This window comes from Bos indicus, chromosome 19 (assembly GCF_029378745.1).
Source record: "Bos indicus isolate NIAB-ARS_2022 breed Sahiwal x Tharparkar chromosome 19, NIAB-ARS_B.indTharparkar_mat_pri_1.0, whole genome shotgun sequence".
NCBI lineage: Eukaryota > Metazoa > Chordata > Mammalia > Artiodactyla > Bovidae > Bos > Bos indicus.
The window spans coordinates 15,810,255-15,829,562 of NC_091778.1; the positions used below are offsets into that span (position 1 = coordinate 15,810,255).

General features: G+C 37.0%; 1 protein-coding gene across 1 annotated transcript in view; it reads right to left on the bottom strand.

Annotated features, from left to right (window-relative positions):
• Window positions 1-444: 444 nt before the first annotated feature.
• Window positions 445-19,308, bottom strand: part of TAF15 (TATA-box binding protein associated factor 15) — a 30,074-nt gene continuing 11,210 nt past the window's right edge. The window contains exons 6-16 of the mRNA XM_019981751.2: window positions 19,042-19,235; window positions 17,669-17,789; window positions 9,297-9,331; window positions 8,660-8,692; window positions 7,262-7,371; window positions 6,092-6,221; window positions 3,856-3,948; window positions 3,186-3,267; window positions 2,981-3,069; window positions 2,225-2,879; window positions 445-774 (exon numbers count right to left, since the gene is read on the bottom strand). Of these exons, the coding sequence (XP_019837310.2) occupies window positions 735-774; window positions 2,225-2,879; window positions 2,981-3,069; window positions 3,186-3,267; window positions 3,856-3,948; window positions 6,092-6,221; window positions 7,262-7,371; window positions 8,660-8,692; window positions 9,297-9,331; window positions 17,669-17,789; window positions 19,042-19,235 (1,582 nt within the window). The 3' untranslated portion in view covers window positions 445-734. The remainder of the gene's footprint in view (window positions 775-2,224; window positions 2,880-2,980; window positions 3,070-3,185; window positions 3,268-3,855; window positions 3,949-6,091; window positions 6,222-7,261; window positions 7,372-8,659; window positions 8,693-9,296; window positions 9,332-17,668; window positions 17,790-19,041; window positions 19,236-19,308) is intronic.

A 19,308-nucleotide genomic window follows, 5' to 3' on the forward strand; every position in this document is an offset into this window, starting at 1 on the left:
AAATAACATGCTCTGTACATTGGTATCTTAACCCTGGCTTGTCAAACCCTAACTCTTCTACACAGCTCTTGTACCTCCATATTCCCAGCATCTAGAACACTCCCCTAAATAAATGATACTCAGCTGTCAACTAACTATATCAAAATTACCTGGTGATCTTAAAATAAGATTCCCAGCTCTACCTCCCCACATCCCACCAGTTTCTAATCCAGCAGACCTGGGATGAGGCCTAGGATATTTGGAATTTTTACAACCTCCTCGGGTGGTTCAGACACACAGTCATGCTTGGAAACTACTATTTTTAACGGAGTAGGAGATCAATAAATATTGTTGGAAGTAACATTTTAATTTCATGAAGTAGAATTCATTTCCTAATTCTTTAGGGTTCAAGTCTGCTGCAACTGCACCCTACGTGTGACCAAACAATGCACTAATGTACAAAAGTCCACAAAACAAGCATTCTTTATTGCAGTATTACAAAACACTTTCCATTTTGGCAATATTTTACAACGCACTTAGCTTCAAGAGTTGAGAAGGAGAAGGCTGGAACCTAAAGGGGGATATTTCAACTGACATTTCTAAAAGAAAAACTGTCCCCACCCTCCCACCCAAATAAAAATTCAAATGTCACTTAATTTCACTACCCAAGAAGAGGCCACGAGGAAAGCAGCAGGCAAACTCTGGCAATTTCTCTATGGATCTTGTCAGAGACAAAGGAACATTCAAAACAGTCATCAGTATGGTCGGTTGCGCTGATCATTTCTGTAGTCGTTTCTAGGAATGAAAAATAAAGAGCCAGACTAAATTCTAATTTTCTACCAAGAGGGAGCATCAGACCCTTCTTTAGGATGCTGTTGACTAGCATCTGCTTGACAAATTTCTATAAGGATGACAATATGCCTAGTGTATTTCTCTACTTCTAGAAGGTGCTTACTATATGTCTAATTTATCAGCTTTAAGACACACAAAGTTCCTAGAAGCTTTGCTGTGACTAATTCTCTTAAAAATTTTTTCATCTAGAATAAAGACTAAACCACTGTGGTATTTCAGGTTGGAGACCTTGCCATTCCAGCACTCTAAAGAGAGTAGATTACTGGAATAAGCAAGCAAACACATTCATGTAAGAATTCTGGATCTGCCACTTATTATATGATCTTGGAAAAGTTACCTAACATTTCTTATTCCATAAAATGGAAAGTACATCTACTCCTGGGGTTGACAGAGGGACTGGAACTCCAGTATACAAAGACAGTTACACACAATTTGCCACACACTAAGAAGTATTCAGTTGGAGAAGGAAATGGCAACCCACTCCAGTGTTCTTGCCTGGAGAATACCATGGACGGAGAAGCCTGGTAGGCTGCAGTCCATGGGGTCGCACAGAGTCGGACACGACCGAAGCGACTTGGCAGCAAGAAGTATTCAGTAGATGATCATTACTAATAGGTAACAATTATTCAGTGATTATCATGGCCAGCTGTAATATAATCTAATACAACTCCACAAAATAGGGCTAAATGCCATTAGCCCTATTTTACAGATGAGAATATAATGCTCTAAAGAGTTAAGTAACTTACTTTAAGTCACACAGCTAATAATAAGTGGTGGGGCCAGGATTTCAAAGAAGATAGTCTGTCTCCAAACTCTGTGCTCTTAACTCTATGCTATACTAATTCTGGCTGCCCTATACTGTTTCTGACATAGAGAAGCTTAGTACAGTAATTGAAATTATTTTGCATCACTGGTTACTCAACTCTTTATGCCTCTACACTTACACGTGCATCGCACACTCCCATCAGTACCACCAGTGATTTTTAATCTGGAAAAAGTGCAACAATCTCCAAAGAAACAGCTGCAAGGTAGCACATGTGACTGAAAAAGCACACCCCTATAAAAGGTATGCTTGCCCCTCAGATTAAGAATCCCTGATTTACACAGTTTCAAATCATCTCTCAATCTCGACTATCTTTAGCTTTAAGAATACACACACCTATCATACATTATTCAAATATAAAGATCTCAAGAATTTCCAAAACAAAATAAATTTTGGAAATTACTAAGTAGGGAACTAAATGGATCTTCTCCATCCTAACTGAAAGAGCTGACAATGGGAAATTCAAGTCATAAAAAACTGGACAAGAAGAAAATGTGATGAAAGGGGCTTAGATTCTAAAATCTAGGAGCAGTGAGGTAGAAACATTAGTGAATACATTCTAATACTCACCTTCCTCCCATTTTGCCTCCATAGCCACCTCGGTCTCCTCCATAGCCTCCACCTCGGTCTCCTCCGTAGCCGCCACCACTCCTGTCTCCTCCATAGCCTCCACTTCGGTCCCCACCGTAGCCTCCGCTACCACCACGGTCTCCTCCATAACCCCCCCCACTTCGGTCTCCTCCATAGCCTCCTCGGTCTCCACCATAGCCTCCTCGGTCTCCTCCATAGCCTCCTCGGTCTCCACCATAGCCTCCTCGGTCTCCTCCATAGCCTCCTCGGTCTCCTCCATAGCCTCCGCCTCGGTCTCCACCATAGCCGCCACTTCGGTCTCCACCATAACTGCCGCCACGGTCTCCACCATAGCCGCCACTTCGGTCTCCACCATAGCCGCCACCTCGGTCTCCTCCATAGTTGCCTCCTCGGTCTCCTCCATAGCCCCCACCACGGTCCCCACCATAGCCACCTCCTCGGTCCCCACCATAACCACCCCCACTTCTGTCTCCACCATAGCCACCCCCACTTCTGTCTCCTCCGTAGCCACCACCACTTCTGTCTCCACCATAGCCACCCCCACTTCTGTCTGCACCGTAGCCACCTCGGTCTCCACCTCTGCCCCCACGGCCTCTGTAGCCCCTCTCTCCACCGTAGCCTCTTCCCCGGAAATCTGCAGGTGGAAATGAAAACCAGTAAGGCCAGCAGAATCATGGAAAGCCTCCTTAATGCTAGTCAGAAGATTAGAAGCAGATGCCATTAAGGCTGACCCACCTCCTCCTGAGGGACGAGAGTCCTCTGGTCTGGGCTCATTGCACTGATTGCAAGAATTCCTTCGAGCAAAGTTCATATTTCCACATGACCTAAGAAAGAAGGAAAATAAAATGCTCAACTGTTTCCAATGGATTCAGAACCCCCTCTTGCACCTTCCAAATCCAATCCCAACTCCTACATCCACCAAAATAAACGGGATACTTACGGATTAGGGCAAACCCAGTCCCCACTTTTGGGGTCTCCACCTCTCCCCTGAAAGCCTCCACGACCTCTATATCCTCCACGGCCTGGGGTAAATAAGGAGGAGGGAAGAATCAGTAGCAGGTATTAACAAAGCAGAGGAAAAGCATCAGATGAAAAAAACTACGTGTTCATCAATAACTGGGCTGCTCCCCCCAAATTAACCTCTTATGGCAGAACTCCATGATTCTTTGATTTGGGGTTTTACTTATTCAGTCAACACAGGAAATATGGAAGAAGCTCCAAGGTGCACATTATAGTTCAAATAATGCACTAAGAAACTTCATTTCTACAGTACCCTCCTCAGTTTGAGAATCTCAGTGATAAAGATAAGGTGAGAAGACATATTCCAAATTTAAGAAATTAAGACACAACAGAAATAAACAAGTTGGCAGTAACTGTATCAGGGAACTCACAAACAGGTCAGATTAACTACCAAATTAGGAATCAGTTAAATTGCCTCCTAATTTCCAACTGAAACAAACTGCATTATACAGCTTTCCAAAGGGATTTCTAGAACCTTTTTCCATCCTTTCTTAGTTGTTATAACACTTTACTTATCTTTCTGTATCTCACTTTAAGACAGAAAATCTAACCCTTTGTGTAATACCCAAGCCTGTGAACAAGAATCTTACCTCGTCGCCCACCTCCACTTCCACCTCCTCTCATGAATTCAGGTCTTCTGGTGGCAAAGGACACTTTAATGATATTGCCATGGAATTCTTTTCCTTAAAAAAAAAAAAAAGTTTTGAAGAAATGCTACTCCACATTTCCACCTCTTAACAAAATATAAAACTGCCTCGGAAATTTTTAATTTCAGAGAAATAACTCACACGTTCTCACAGAAATTCAAACACAGTAGCGTTCAAGAGTCAAGGTACTAAAATATGACACAATCTACTGAATAGAACAAATTTGCCACTGGGAGACAGTCATTTCTTACTGAGCAAAAAAAAGCTCATGTCTAATCATTTTTACATGAAAGCCAATGAATGTAGTATGCTACCATTTCTTTCTTTAAGGGAATGAGTGTGTGTGTGTGTGTGCATGCATGCATATGCACACATATGCCTATTTATACACTGCCTATTGTTGCTTAACTCTCAGTAGGTGAAAAGGTAGAAAGGAAACTCAATTTTTACGATATACTGTTGGTACCATCTTAAGTAGTTATCTTTAAAAATAATGTGTGCATTTGTGAATTTATATGCATGTACATATGCACATATTCTGCTGTCCCAGGGCCTTGGAGACAAAAATTAGCCTTTTCACTTTATATATTAAACAAGAGAACAGACATATCAGAAAAAGGTGCCCAAGGATTCATAAAATAGTTATAAATCTAGGAGTCTTAGCCCCCTCAGCAAACTCTAATTGCTGTGACTGGCAACCTTCCACAGTGTCAAATGGTATAGCAAGCTCTTTGACATAGGAAACAAACCATGGATAAATATTTTAAAAGCTCTACAAAGACCTGGTAATTAAGATCTGAACTATGGAGTTTCTGTTAAGAGGCTCATTTGCCCTATGAGGGAAAGACACAGTAACTGTTTTAACCTATTATAAGCTAAATAGTTTTATGAGTCACAGAAACTATGAAACAGAGAAGTGAGGGAGGATGGACCTGGCTTTTCAAAGGCGAGAGGATAAGATGTGCTTAGAGCAAAAGATTCGGAGAAGGCAATGGCACCCCACTCCAGTACTCTTGCCTAGAAAAATCCCTCGGATGCAGGAGCCTGGTAGGCTGTAGTTCCATGGGGTCGCTAAGAGTCGGACACGACTGAGCGACTTCTCTTTCACTTTCATGCATTGGAGAAGGAAATGGCAACCCACTCCAGTGTTCTTGCCTGGAGAATCCCAGGGACAGGGGAGCCTGGTGGGCTTCCGTCTATGGGGTCACAGAGTTGGATACGACTGAAGCGACTTAGTAGCAGCAGCAGCAGCAGCAGAGCAAAAGATTAAAATGCAACTATGTATTGGAAGACACAGGTGCAATAATCTTGGAACTGGGAGAAACCACATGTGCCTATCAATCAGACACAATTTACTTCTTCAGAGACAGTGCAGCCCAACTGCCTGAATTTGAGCCCTAACTCTACACTTCTTCTGTGATCTTGGAAATTACTTATCTCTCTGCCTGAGTTTCATCATCTGTAAGATGGTAATAAAAGCAATAAAAAAAAAACTAACAGGGTTACTGTGAAGATCTGAGTTAATGCACATAAAGTTCTTAGAACTGTGCCTAGCTCATAAACTACAGAAAGCATGCAGTGTTATTCTCCTACAATGGCAGGTGGGTTCTTCCCCACTAGTGCCACCTGGGAAGCCCCATTATAAGGTACAACAAAAACAATAAATGGTAAGACATCAAGGAAATAAAAGCATGAGACAAAACTACATTTGGAGTAGAATGATAAAACTATTTTTAAAATACATTTTAAAAAGCTGGAAGAAATACCAATAGTTTTCTCTATATAGACTATGGAAGCTTTACTCCTTTCTTCTACTTTTTAATATTTTCTTATTTTCAGGGGAAAAAAAGTCTTATTGTACAAGTCTTCTACTACATATTAACATTGTATTTGAAGGGAAATTAACCTAAATTTTAAAAGACTATAGTTAACCAGGCCAACCCTTCACATTTCTATGAGGGTGGCCTCAAGCACAAAGGATGACATTAGGAAATATTTTAGACAAAGAAACAGTTCATCTCACTTCTACAGGTACATAAGAATTCTGGCCTGTATTCTCAACAGGATATCTAAAAAAGTAAATATGAAGATAATCATTGTCTACCAGAACATATTTTGACTTCAAGACCAGAAAACATTTATCAAAACCACACACTGAAAGTATATGAATGAGGTATACCATCAAACCAGTCAATGGCTGCCTTAGCTGAAGGAGGGTCATCAAATGATACTGTTGCCTCCCCTTTTGGCTTTCCTGTGTCCTTGTCTGTGTATAGATTTATCATTGGTTTTCCAGTCTTTTTATTTGTCTGAGGAACGAACAAGCTGGTGTTAGTATTTTAAGAAAAAGTGATGAACCACACAGAAAATTAAAAACTTAATTTTTTTAAAGGAATTCACATATCCATACTATAAATACTACCAACTTAACATAAAAGTGGAGTTATCTGTAGGTTCTGAAAAGGAAAATCTAAAATACATTAAGTGAAAAGCAAACTATAAAAATGATACATGTCATACTGTTTTATCCATATATAATTTCCTCAAACCCACAAAGAAATAAACATAATGCTTCATATAAACATTTACCTTGTAAAACTAAAAAAAAAAAAAAACAAGAAGAACGTTCACCAAGCAAATAAATTACCAATAAGGCGTACACACTGGATTTGGCTGAGAAGGGAGTGGAAGACAAGAATTTTTACTTTTCAAAACTATGATAATTTTTTTAACATATTTCATGTGTTAATTTCTTAAGAAATGTCTGCTCTCCAAGAGGCGGAAAAAAAATTCAAGTAATTTCATAGACACCCAAAAAAACCTGATTTCAGGCAAATGCTAAAATCTACTAACACTGCTCTAAATGCCTCTTTCTAGTTGAAGATGAAAATTTATTAATGAAACAGTGCACAAGACGCTTAAGTACAATAAAGTTATGAAATAAAGCATTATTATATTGGGCAAATATATAGCAGACATTAAATACCAACATAAAAAGTTGTTAGTAATAACTTGGGTTTTCATATGTTGGTATTTCAGAATATAAAAATGTTCACACAATTTCATTTGGTTCTCACAATTTTAAGAGGTAGGCAGAGACTATGTTTAGAGTACTAAGATTGAAAACCAAAGCTGTGGAAGGCTGCGGAAAGGTAAACACAAAGCAAGGAATAAAATCTTTATGCATTTAGCAAATTCAGCAAAGGCCTACAGCCAGGGGTGAACACATGCATCAGGGAATTTTAAGAGACAAGTGATACTGGAGTGTGGACTTCTTACATTATCTATGTATCTTAACCAGAATGTTAATAATTATGAGATTTGCAACATAAGCCAACTTCTAACTCACCTTGATGATTCCTATTTGTTTAAAGAACTCTCCCACTTGATCTGTAGACACACCCTCCCCAAGTCCTTGTACAAAGATTGTGTTGTTATCTGAATTATCAGATTCTGAATCTAAAGGAAAAAAAATATATATGATTAATTTTATATACTGCTTAGGTTTAACTATATCCTGTTTAGTAACCAAGAACAGTAATTTATTGTCCAATATTCAACTATTTCTATGACCAAAAGGAAGAAGGACCAATACAGGAAACCTCTTATGATAAACATACAAAGTGGTCACAGTAATTGTTTGGTAGGTCAATTCTTACAACTAAACTTCATGAAAAGTGGCTCAAGTCCACACTTTGAAGATCTTATAAATCTTACTCTTCAAATTCAGATACAGGACTCAAGCTCAGGAAGAGATGAAGAAAGTCAGTATAAAGTAGCATTCCTTTCTTTGGAGGGCTTTAATTCTTTCTGGCTAATCAATACTTTTAAGGCTTTCTGGTAGAAATTCCCCGAATCTGACACTCTGGACTTCCAAGCAAGCCAGCAGAATTGCTCACTTCCCATTCACTGTAATAAGCTTTATATATACCAGAGGGTATAAATAAGAGACAAATGATACTGGAGTGTGGACTTCTTACGTAATCTATGTACCTTAACCAGAATATGTTAATACTCATGAGATAATTAGGGGCACCTTGACACACACCTTACCTTACTCACATACTTTTGGATTAGTACAACAAAGTAAGAAAGATGTACAAAAATTCAGTCCATCAAAAGATAATTCAGAAACTGACATCCACATAGAGTACTTTTGGATCTTAATAAAAACCAAGTTCTGATTTCAATATATATTAAAAAATTTTAACTCAAATTTTTAATAATATCTAAATCATAACTTCCAAAAGGCTCCAGGTAGCCATGAACCTCATTTGAAAATAAAAAGGCATGTGAAATTAGTGACCTCTGCGCAGAATAAGACAACTCTCTCATATATGATTTCAGGTTTCTTAGGCCCATTAAGCAGACTATTAATCCAACATATTTTCTTCAACACAGCTATTCTACTTCTAATTCCCCAATGATACGAATCCTCTTGTACCTGATTTGTAGTCACTAAATAAATAATGCTAATGAGCAATACAAAATCAAGTGTTTCTTCACAAAAGCAAGAGGAGGGAGCAGGGGAAAGCACAAAGAGTGATTTTCCTGAGCAAACTTTCCAAACCCCTTGAATTTTTCTTGCTGGAACATCTTTAAAAGGGAAGCTTCCTGGTTCTGGCAATACTATCAAGTCAAATCTTCCTCCTGTCCTAACTCTTCCAAACACACATATTCTTCCTTTGAAAAAATGGAAAACTAAGATTTCCTTAATGGCAAAGTCACAAACTATTATAAACCTTACCAGCATCTGGTCTGGGTCCATAATCCCTGTGACCTAAGGGAAAAGAAAAGAGAAAGAAAAAGAAAGCTATTTAAGGCGACTCATTAGAAATCATTTAAAACAGTAATAATAACCAAGGCATGAAAAGTCAATACTTTCAAAATCCTTGTAAGTAACCATCACAGATTTACAAAGTAAATATATAAACTAAGTTTTATTAAAAGTTTAAGAAATCAAGATGAATGTCAATATGCCCTTAAGCTTGTCCCAGACGGCACCAGCCACTTTGGCGTTATGCTAGTATCACTTTTGTTAAGCTCTGACTGTGAAGGCTGATTGGAAAACCCTAGTAATTTTAAAACACCATGTCAGCTACCTTTATTAAAAAACGTTATTGACAAAATCCAGTGACGGTCTCATTCATTGGTCACCACAGACTCTCATGCAAATTCACTGTGTAGAAACCCATTGGACTATTTGAGATCAACTTTGTCTTTTTAATATTTTGAGATAAATATGTATATAACGTTTTAAAGCACACAACACACACCAGCCTCAACAGAATAAGAAAGGGCTTAGACTACGTCTGCGGGATATTGGTGGCTTTTAGATTTATATAGCATTTCCACTGAAACATTTTGGGATACTCAGCACTTACCACCAAAATTTTTGAAGCCACCGCGGTCACCACCACTGCAGAGGAAAAATTGAAGAAATGATTTCTTCCTTAAGTCTCTAATGTGCTGAGCCCTGGGCTCAATCTACACTTAACTGTCTCAAGTAGAGTGCCCAGGAAACAGTAGCACCTCTAACTTTCCAGTAAATTTCATTTCATAGACTTCAAAATGTTGTTTTCACCTAAATGTTTTCCCAAGGATCTATTTCCACAAGGGTGCCTTTTCAAGAGCATTACAGAACATTATCTAATATACTCTTACTTTAAAATCTTCCCAACCCCAAGCCAAAGGGATACTATTCAAATCAACTTAAACTGAAGACACAACAGGAAGAATGCTAAACTAGAGCAAACGTTCTTTCCAAGGGGATATTTTTGTTAAATATGAGAAAAAGGAAAAGGCCTAGAAGAATAAAAAGCAAGGTTAAAATTTTGACAGAATGGGAGAGGAAAAAGCTCGAGCACTATGTTCTACTGTGATATCAAACAGTGGGTTTTATGAGATGAGGGGAAAAGCGAGGTACAAATACACACAAAAGTGAGACTGAATGAAAGCAGTCTTAAAAATTCAAATCATTCAGATACCTAGCAAAATGAGCTAGCAGAAAGTATAACTTTAAATTGGCATATGCTAGATCTCATCACAGAACTGCTGAAATTCAAGCCAACCCGTGCTCTGCACACCAATCAGGAGACTATGTCAGAGACAGAATGCTACACACTCCACAAGAAATGACTTTAACTGGCAATTTCCACTGCCATTAAGTCAATGCCCCTTGCGTGCATAGCTTTATATAAGAAATTCTCTTATCAAGGAACTCTTTAAATATTCATACATTAAAAGTTTGTTTCTCTTAACTGAACCATATTATCTTCTAAGATTCATGTGCTGATACGGACATAAAAATAATCAACAAGTTTTCAGATAGTGATACCTAATTTTCTACTACTACTCATCTTCTACTATAACCAAAGAAACTATTCCAATGTACTGCTGCTAAGTCGCTTCAGTCGTGTCCGACTCTGTGCGACCCCATAGACAGCAGCCCACCAGGCTCCCCCATCCCTGGGATTCTCCAGGCAAGAACACTGGAGTGGGTTGCCATTTCCTTCTCCAATGTACTAATGTCCCTTTAATAATAACTCTGCCATCAAGATGGGTTTTCTGAGCCATCCTGAGAAAAATCCTCTGAATAAATGAGAAAGAATTTTTTAAGTCTATTCTAACTACCTTGATGTTAAAAAAAAAAATTCCCTTGAAACTGGTATACAGTTATAGACACAAGATCTCAATTTGCTATTAATTTTTGTTTGATACCCAGGAAATCTAAAAAGGAGAATAAGCCTATTTCAAGGCTATGCAGACAAAGAGAAGCTCAGGTCTTTCAAGTACATAGTTTCCTGTTGAGTATCTAAGACCTCTCTTTCAGAACATTACCCAAGCCCTCCCGTCAACCCATACTTCTAAATGGCCTTTTTATCACTGCTTAACTCTTTAGGGAAAGGAAGCCAGAGTTCTGAGATTAAACTGCTAAAAATCTTATTAGAAACAAGATATCTCAGATTTCTTCAAAGATGAGCATATGATCATTAGAAATGATGATAAAAGAAGTAGTGAAAATATAAAGCCCATATTCCTATGTCAGGACATTAAAATACCCAAGATAAAGTTGTTGTTGTTGTTTTTAAATAGAAATTTTTCACAACTAAGTGCTGGAAGAGATACCACTGAATTATTTTGCTGTCACCTTAACCAAGAATCAAACTGTTCATATCTGGCTGCGATGGGGGGAAAATACACAATTTCATACATCATCTAGTTCCTGGAGTATCTATTCTGGCCAGCAATACAACTTTGAACAAATAAGAAGGGAAAAAAAAAAGGACATACTCCCTGTAAAATATAAAGGGATATAAAATAAATATCTGAATAGGTTTATAATCTCCTATTCCTCCATATAATAATATTTTAACTTAAGTCATCATTACCGAGCACTTTGAAAATTCAACAGCTGAACACTTCAAACACAGTATATTAAATAAGTACCAGTCTTCAAATTAAGAGACTCAGGATATATAGTCTTAACTATCACTAATCAATCTTGAAAACATAGACCAGTCAGTAATTCTCCCTTGGCTTCTGTTTCCTCTCTCACAAAATAAGGGTCTACACCAGGGATCCCCAACCAGTACCTCCTGTCAGATTAGCAGCAGCATTAGATTAGAAATAAAGTACACAATAAATGTAATGCACTTCAATCATCCCCAAACCATCCCTCTAATCCCCAGTCCACGGAAAATTGTCTTCCATGAAGTCAGTCCCTGGTACCAAAAAGGTTAGGGATTGCTGGTCTACATCCTTACTATCTGAAAGGTGGTCTATAGAATAGCAACAAAGGCAGAGCCTAGAAGTGTCTCAGAAAAGCAAGGACACCCAGACCTACTGAATCAGAATCTACATTTTAGTAAGATCCCCAAGGAGTTCGTATGTATATTACAGTGAGTGAAGCACTGGTCTAGATAATCTATGATTTTATGTGGGGCTTTCTTTCAATTTCCAGTATTTCAACACTTTTCTTTCCTTATTAAGCAAGTTCAATTAATTACAGTTCCTTACCAGGAAACATTGTATTAAATACAGTAAACAAACCTCAAATAGTACCACTACCAAATCAGTTAATGGAAGACAGGCCTTTGGTTATGAATCTTTCTGTCAAATCTACAATCAAGTTACAAGTCCCTTTTCTATAAACTAAGCTAAGGCCTCACTAGCAAATTAAGACACGAAGGCATATGAACATCTGAGTCAAGGTGTTTGCCACAACAAATTTTTTCTCTTCCCAGGAAAAGCAAAACTGTACACACAAAGAATTCCTGAAGAATGTTTTAAAGTAAAGAAGTAGAGGTATTTACTAGAGACATAATATAACCATACTCAAATGTATGACTGAGTGTCCCCTGCATAAGAAAATCAACTGTATATTCTTGACTCAACTACAGAAATGGTTGTCCCAGGTTCAAAATGACGAGAAGCCTACTCAAGGGTAGACTGAGTGTTCCTTCACTGTTACAGCATTACATACTCAGAGAAGACAATCAGATTTAATTTCAGGTGCTTGCCAAGAAAGAAAATGTTCTTCGACAGAATCTCTATTTCCAAAATTTAATTTTTAGAACTCCAAATATATCTATATTCAAGGACTAAAACTTCCAAAAGTTACAGGTGAATACAGGAATTTTTATTCTCAGAAAACTCAATACCCAGAGAGAAAAAGCAACGTAGCTAAAGTTGAAAAAGATTAGTTCTTAAAAAAACTATGTTTGATTTTTCATACCAGTAGTCCAGAATGTAATTTTTTGGATATGAAGACCAACATTCAGTTCAGTTTAGTTGCTCAGTTGTGTCCGACTCTTTGTGACCCCATGGACTGCAGCACGCCAGACTAATATTAATTCCAAACATAAATGACTCAAGTGGATTTAGATCCCATTTCTCAACAGTAGCTCTATTTGTTCTTTTTTTTTAAGATCTTTTTGATGTGGACCATTTTAAAAATCTTTTTTGTTTCTGTTTTGTTTTGGCTTCTCAGTCACAAGGCATGTGGGATCTTTGCTCCCCAACCAGAGATGAACTTGTACCGCCTACATTGGAAGGAGAAGTCCTAACCACTGAACCACAGGGAAGTTTCAGTATTTATGTTCTATTTCCTCCCATTCCATATAGGTGTGGTAAAAAGGCTTTCTGGATTCAGTACTTATCAACATTTCAGAAGACCAAGAATCTATCATTCTAGAGCTGCACTGTCCAATACAGCATTTATTAGCTATATGCAGCTGTTTGTTGATCTTCTGAAATATGGAGAACCTAAACTGACATGTACTCTAAACATAAAATACAAAATGGATTTCAACGTCTTCGTATGAAAAAAAGAATGTGCAATATCTCAATTTCTATACTAATAATATATTTTTGATATATTAGAATAAAATTTATTATTAAAATTAACTTCACTTCTTTTTTTAATGTAGCTACTAAAAAATTTTAAATTACATCTGTAGCTCCCTGCTGACCCACATTATATTTCTATTGGGCAGCACTGTCTGGACTATCACTAGCACACATGCACATTTCCAAGCAAGCTATTCAAAAACTCTTTTAAGAACATTAAAAATTCAAGGTAACTTTTTGAGACTTGAGATGTTAAAGCCTAAAAAACTACTTAATGTGATGACATACTAATAATGGAAAATGATTATCTAGTTTTAGTAATTTTACAATGCATTCACTGCAATGATAAAGTTAAAAACACTGAGAAAAATTATGGCTTTAAGCTTCTAGTACACTAGAAGGTCAGTGGCATTTTATGTGGTTGGTGCAAAAATAATTGTGGTTTTGCATTGTTGAACTTTGCTATTTGATACTGTAATACTCACAAATAAATAAATGTGATTATGTTACACATCATTTTAATGCACATTTCTCACTTTTTTTTGCTAATTGACTTATTATTTGATGTCTATTTTACATTTATTTTAGACTAGGGAAATGATGTTAGGCAAAAGGCAAGTTCGGGCAATTTTCTTATTCAAAATGTGTCATAAAGCAGCAGAGACAACGCACGACATCAACAATGCATGTGGCCCAGGAATTGCTAATGAACACATTAGTGCAGAGGTGGTCAAGATATTTTGCAAAGGAAATGAGAGCCTTGAAGATGAGGAGTGTGTGGCTGGCTATCAGAAGTTGACAACGACCAACTGCGAGGATCATCGAAGCTGATCCTCTTACAACTACATGAGAAGTTGCTGAAGAACTCAATGTTGACCATTCTATGATTACTAGGCAGTTGAAGCAAACTGGAAAGGTGAAAAAGCTTGATAAGTGGATGCCTCATAAGCTGACCGCAAATCAAAAAAACCATTTTGAAGTGTCATCATCTCTTACACAACAACCATTTCTCAATGCAATTGTGAATTATGACAAACAGTGGATTTTAAATGACAACTGGTGACAACCAGTTCAGTAGATGGACTAAGAAATAGCTTCAAAGCACTTCCCAGGTCAAACTTGGACCAAAACAGGGCCATGGTCGCTATCTGGTAGCCTGCTGACCATCTGATCCACTGCAGCTTTCTGAATCCCAGCAAAACCGTTACATCTGAGAAGTATGCCCAGCAAATTGATTGCACCAAAAACTGCAATGCCTGCAGCTGGCACTGGTCAACAGAAAGGGCCCAACCACACATCACACAACCAACGCTTCAAACGTTGAATGAATTAGGCACAAAGTTTTGCCTTATTTGCCACATTCTCCTGACCTCCTGCCAATCAACTACCACTTCTTCAAGCATCTCGTCAACTTTTTGCAGGGAAAATGCTTCCATAACCAGTAGAAGGCAGAACATGCTTTCCAAGCCTTCATCGAATCCGGAAGCATGGATTTTTATGCTACAGGAATAAACAAACTTATCTGTCGTTGCCAAAAATGGTTGATTATAACAGCTTCTATTGTTGTCAAAAGATGTGTTTGAACCTGGTTATAATGATTTGAAATTCAGTTCAAAACCGCAATTACATTTGCACCAACTTAATAGATGACAATAAGAAATCTTTTTTGCTGCAAGTGCTTTTCCAAAGAAAAACATTGTTTCCTATAGTCTTCACATGTTTCTCTTTGGTAACTGGAAAGCTCACAGATCTCTTTGGTCCGAATTCTTTCTGCAGTCAACAACCTGAGTCTTAAGAATGTCCCATCCTTTACCACCCATCCCACCTTCACCAGCAAACTGTGCCCCTTCTTCTTTAATTATAAACCCAACTAATGTCAGATATTCTTCAAACAGCCCTGAAAGGATATTTTCAATCTTGCTATTTTTAAATAAGATGATTACAAACACAAATGGGAGTGTTAATGAAGACTAATGTAAGATGTTTGGGTATTTTGGTACCTAAATGTAAAACCAAGTACAGGAAAGCAAGCCCTGAAACTGGGCCTTTTTTTTTTTTTTTTTTAATACTTTACTCCTGTAAGTAAGCTAAAAAATCACATCCTGAACAAGATATTGTGACACATGAAAATTATATGAACTTCATATTTCAGTACCCATAAACTAAGTTTTATTGGAAGAAAACCATGTTTATTCATTTATATGTCTATAGCTGCTCTGGTGCTACAAGAGCAGAGCTGAGCAACTGCAACAGGAAACACGTGGCCTGCAAAGCCTAAATTACTTACTATGTGGCCTTTCACTAAAGTTTGCCAATCCAGTATAGAAAGTAAACATAAGCAACTACATAAATTTCTTAAAAAGGTCTTTTATGTACATTCCATTTACTAGTGGGGTGGGAAGGGGAGTAGAGGGGGAGGGAGGGAATGTATGTATATATATATATATATATATATAGATAGCAACTGGGCAAAACCCCTCCCTACCCCCAAATTCTACCCTGACCTGAACCAGACATTTTGACCTAATATATATTGTGCTTGTCTATAAGATTTTGTTTGAAGGGCTTCTAAGGTTAAATAAAATTTTTAAAAATCAAAAATTTAGCTCATGATTCAATACCTGGGTCAAAAATTATACTGAAATATGTTGCCAAAGAGTTATCAAAGTGCTTAAAATACCAGGGTTGGTTAAGCTATGGATCTTTCCTCCTTTATCAGGAAAAGTCCTTCAACTCTTTGATTCTAAGATAAGTCATCTACCAAAGTTGAAAACATATTTTTAACGACTTCCCTACTCTCCTCCTTCTAAAAAGTGGGATTCTACTATTCTCAGACATAATTTAACAGGTAATCTATACATATAATTATAACCTCTTTATGAAAATTAAACTTATGATATACTATAAAACATATAGCATCCCAAGGCAGCTAATTATCTAAAACAGGGGTTCCCAACCTCCAGGATCTAATGCCTGATGATCTTAAGTGAAGCTGATGTAATAATAATAAAGGGCACAATAAATGTAAAACACTTGAATCATCCCAAAAGCATCCCCCTCCAATCCCACTGTGGAAAAATTGTCCTCCACAAAACCAGTTCCTGGTGCCAAAGGTTGGGGACCACTGATCTAAAACATATTACCCGGAAAAGCACGTAACCTGTTATCCTGTCTGAGATGCTGTTTGAGGGGTGGAAGCTATGGATAGAGAGTAAGCACTGTATCCCTGTACACTGTTCACTTATATCCACATGATACACTATCCTCTTGGATAACGAAGAGGCATACAACAGAGTTGCTCTACCTTAATACATTGACTTTGGCTATTAATCAAAACTTTTAATGTTCAAGTCTTATAAATGTTTTTCAAATATGTTTAGACTTTAGATTTGTTAGATCAAAGCACTGCACACTAAACAGAAAAAGTCAGTGAGATAGAATCCCTGGCTCAGTTGAAAAATTAACAGTGCTATATGTAACTGATTCTCTCAGGTTACCTCAGGGAACAGATACTCAGTCCCTAAGAAGCAAAAGAGTACTGAGGTATTATTGCCAGTTAACATGCTGCTGACAATTTCAATTCCCAAAGAACACAAATTATCCTTCAAGCCTATATATTTTATACATGAAATTTGCAAGGTACAAATTTCACCTGAGGACAGTAAGTGCCAACTATTTTTTCATTCCTGTTTTCAGAGCAAAAGTGCTAAATTTACAGATATACTTGAAAGTAATTTTAAAACCAGCTTTCATAACATATGCCGTAAGTAAATACCAAAACCTGGTAAAACAATTAAAAAAAAAAGGAAAGCTGAATTAAAAAGTCATTCCTTTTCCACAGCTTAGTCTAGACAAAATACACAATGGTATGTGACATTGTACTAATTATTTCAGTAATTATTTACTTAAAAATAGGAACAGAACAGTTCAGTTACATACAATCTTTCTCTCCTCTGCCAACCTCAACTTTATACTCTGCTATTGCTTCCTAATATTTTCCCATCCCAAGGGGATTCAAGATTAAAGAACAGCCTCTCTATCTTCCAATCTAGAATTTTAAACTTACCTTTTATTTTCTACAGACTGAAACACTTGGATTTCCCAGAGTCATCTTTTAAATGAGTTTAGAGTCTATAGCTCTGGCATGAAAAATATTGTTAAGTGGTTTAACCACATTATAATAGACGACTTTTCTCCACTGGTTTTAATACCACAAAAACTAACTGCTAAGAAAATCTATTTTGAGGTAATTTATGTGACATCTTAACACTGAAAATAAAATTTGAATTTCTGTCCTCTTGTCTAGAACATCTCTTTTTTAGGCATCTTAACGAAATCAGATGATGGAATCAAACCAGCTAAAAAAAAAAAAAAAAAAAGTAGGCATCTGTACCTAAAAACTTACCTTGATCCTGTCATAGGACCTCTTCCATCCTTGTCATATCCCCCACGCCCTCTACCTCCTCCCTGTGACCCGCCATATCCTCTATTATCTTCTCCATACCTACTCACATCACGACGGTCATCTATAGAAAAGAAAATTAATACAAACATACATGAGTAACTTAAAATTTCTGACAAAGGCTTTCCACAACACAATCCTAAATGGCTCTTTAAATCACCTGTGACCTTCAGAAAATGGTACCTGTGCACAAAACTCAAATGCAAGTCACTGTAACACAATCTGGAATTAAATGTATGAGAATTATACCTGTGTCAAATCCCATTCTACCAAAGTTAGACAGCAAAACGGTGACATAGTTAACACATTTTGATGTGATGGTAACACGAAATAGTTTAAGTACATTAGGTACAGAACTGTAGTTAATTAAAAGAACACCCTAATCTTAAAAGCTACTTTTTTTCATGTCAAAAATATCTGAATGTAAATAAAACACAGATAAGGAATAACCAGATTTTCAAACTGAGAAACAGTAGTGAATATATGCACTGAATAAGGTATTTAGTGAATGAACTTTCTCTTTTACTCAGTTGCTAAGTCATTCATTCAACTAGTCAACAAATATTTATTAAGCAGGTATAAAAATGAGTAAGGCAGGACCTTTGCCCTTGAAGCATTCATTTTTATGGCTGGTCAGACTCTTAAATACCACAGTAAAGATAAAGTGGTGTGATGTTAGAGAAGGTTAATATAGGGTCATAATTTTCTCAAATCACATACAGCACCACCACCAAAAAAGAACTGGTAGTGTGAACTTCCCTGTTGTGGTACACTGGTTAAGGTTCCGTGTTTCCACTGAGGGGGGAAAGGATTCAATCCCTGGTTAGAAACCTAAGATTCCACATGCCTCATGGTGTAGTCAAAAAATACAAAATTTTCAAATTAAAAAAAAAAAAAAAAAAAAAGGCAGTAGCAGCACTGTCAACTGATCACTTTATTGAGACAACAAAGAAAATTTTTTAATTAGCCACCAAAAAAAAAAAAAAACACCACGTGACCATTTGGAGTCTCCAAGAAGTTCAGAAATATCAATCTAAGAAACTAACTTTGATGGATATGAGAAAGAACATATGTTCAAGGTCACTCCAAATTTTTACAGTTGAAATCTAGAATTTGTATTGGGTCTTTCAAAACAAAGTTCAATATACAAACAATTCTCTGAAGGTTAAAAAAAAAATAAGAGTGGCGGATTCATGTTATGTATGGCAAAACCAATACAATATTATAAAGTAATCAGCCTCCAATTAAAATAAATAAATTTATATTAAAAAAAAAGAAAATACAACCAAAAAAAAAAAGAGGTCAGCATATCTTACCTTGTGTGTGGTGGCTGTAATTTTCCCTTTGTGAATGGTAGGACTGCTGGTTTTGATTATAGGAATCATGCTGCTGATCATAATTTGACTGCTCATCATAAGAGCCTTGATGTTGATCATAGCCTGACTGCTGGTCATATGAATCTTGTTGACCATAGTCTGACTGGTCATATGAAGGTGCTCTTCCACCTTGGCTAAAACAGAGATCAACAACTTAAGTGACTTTACAGGACTGTTTACTGTAGTTAAGCCAACTGAGTGATTGCT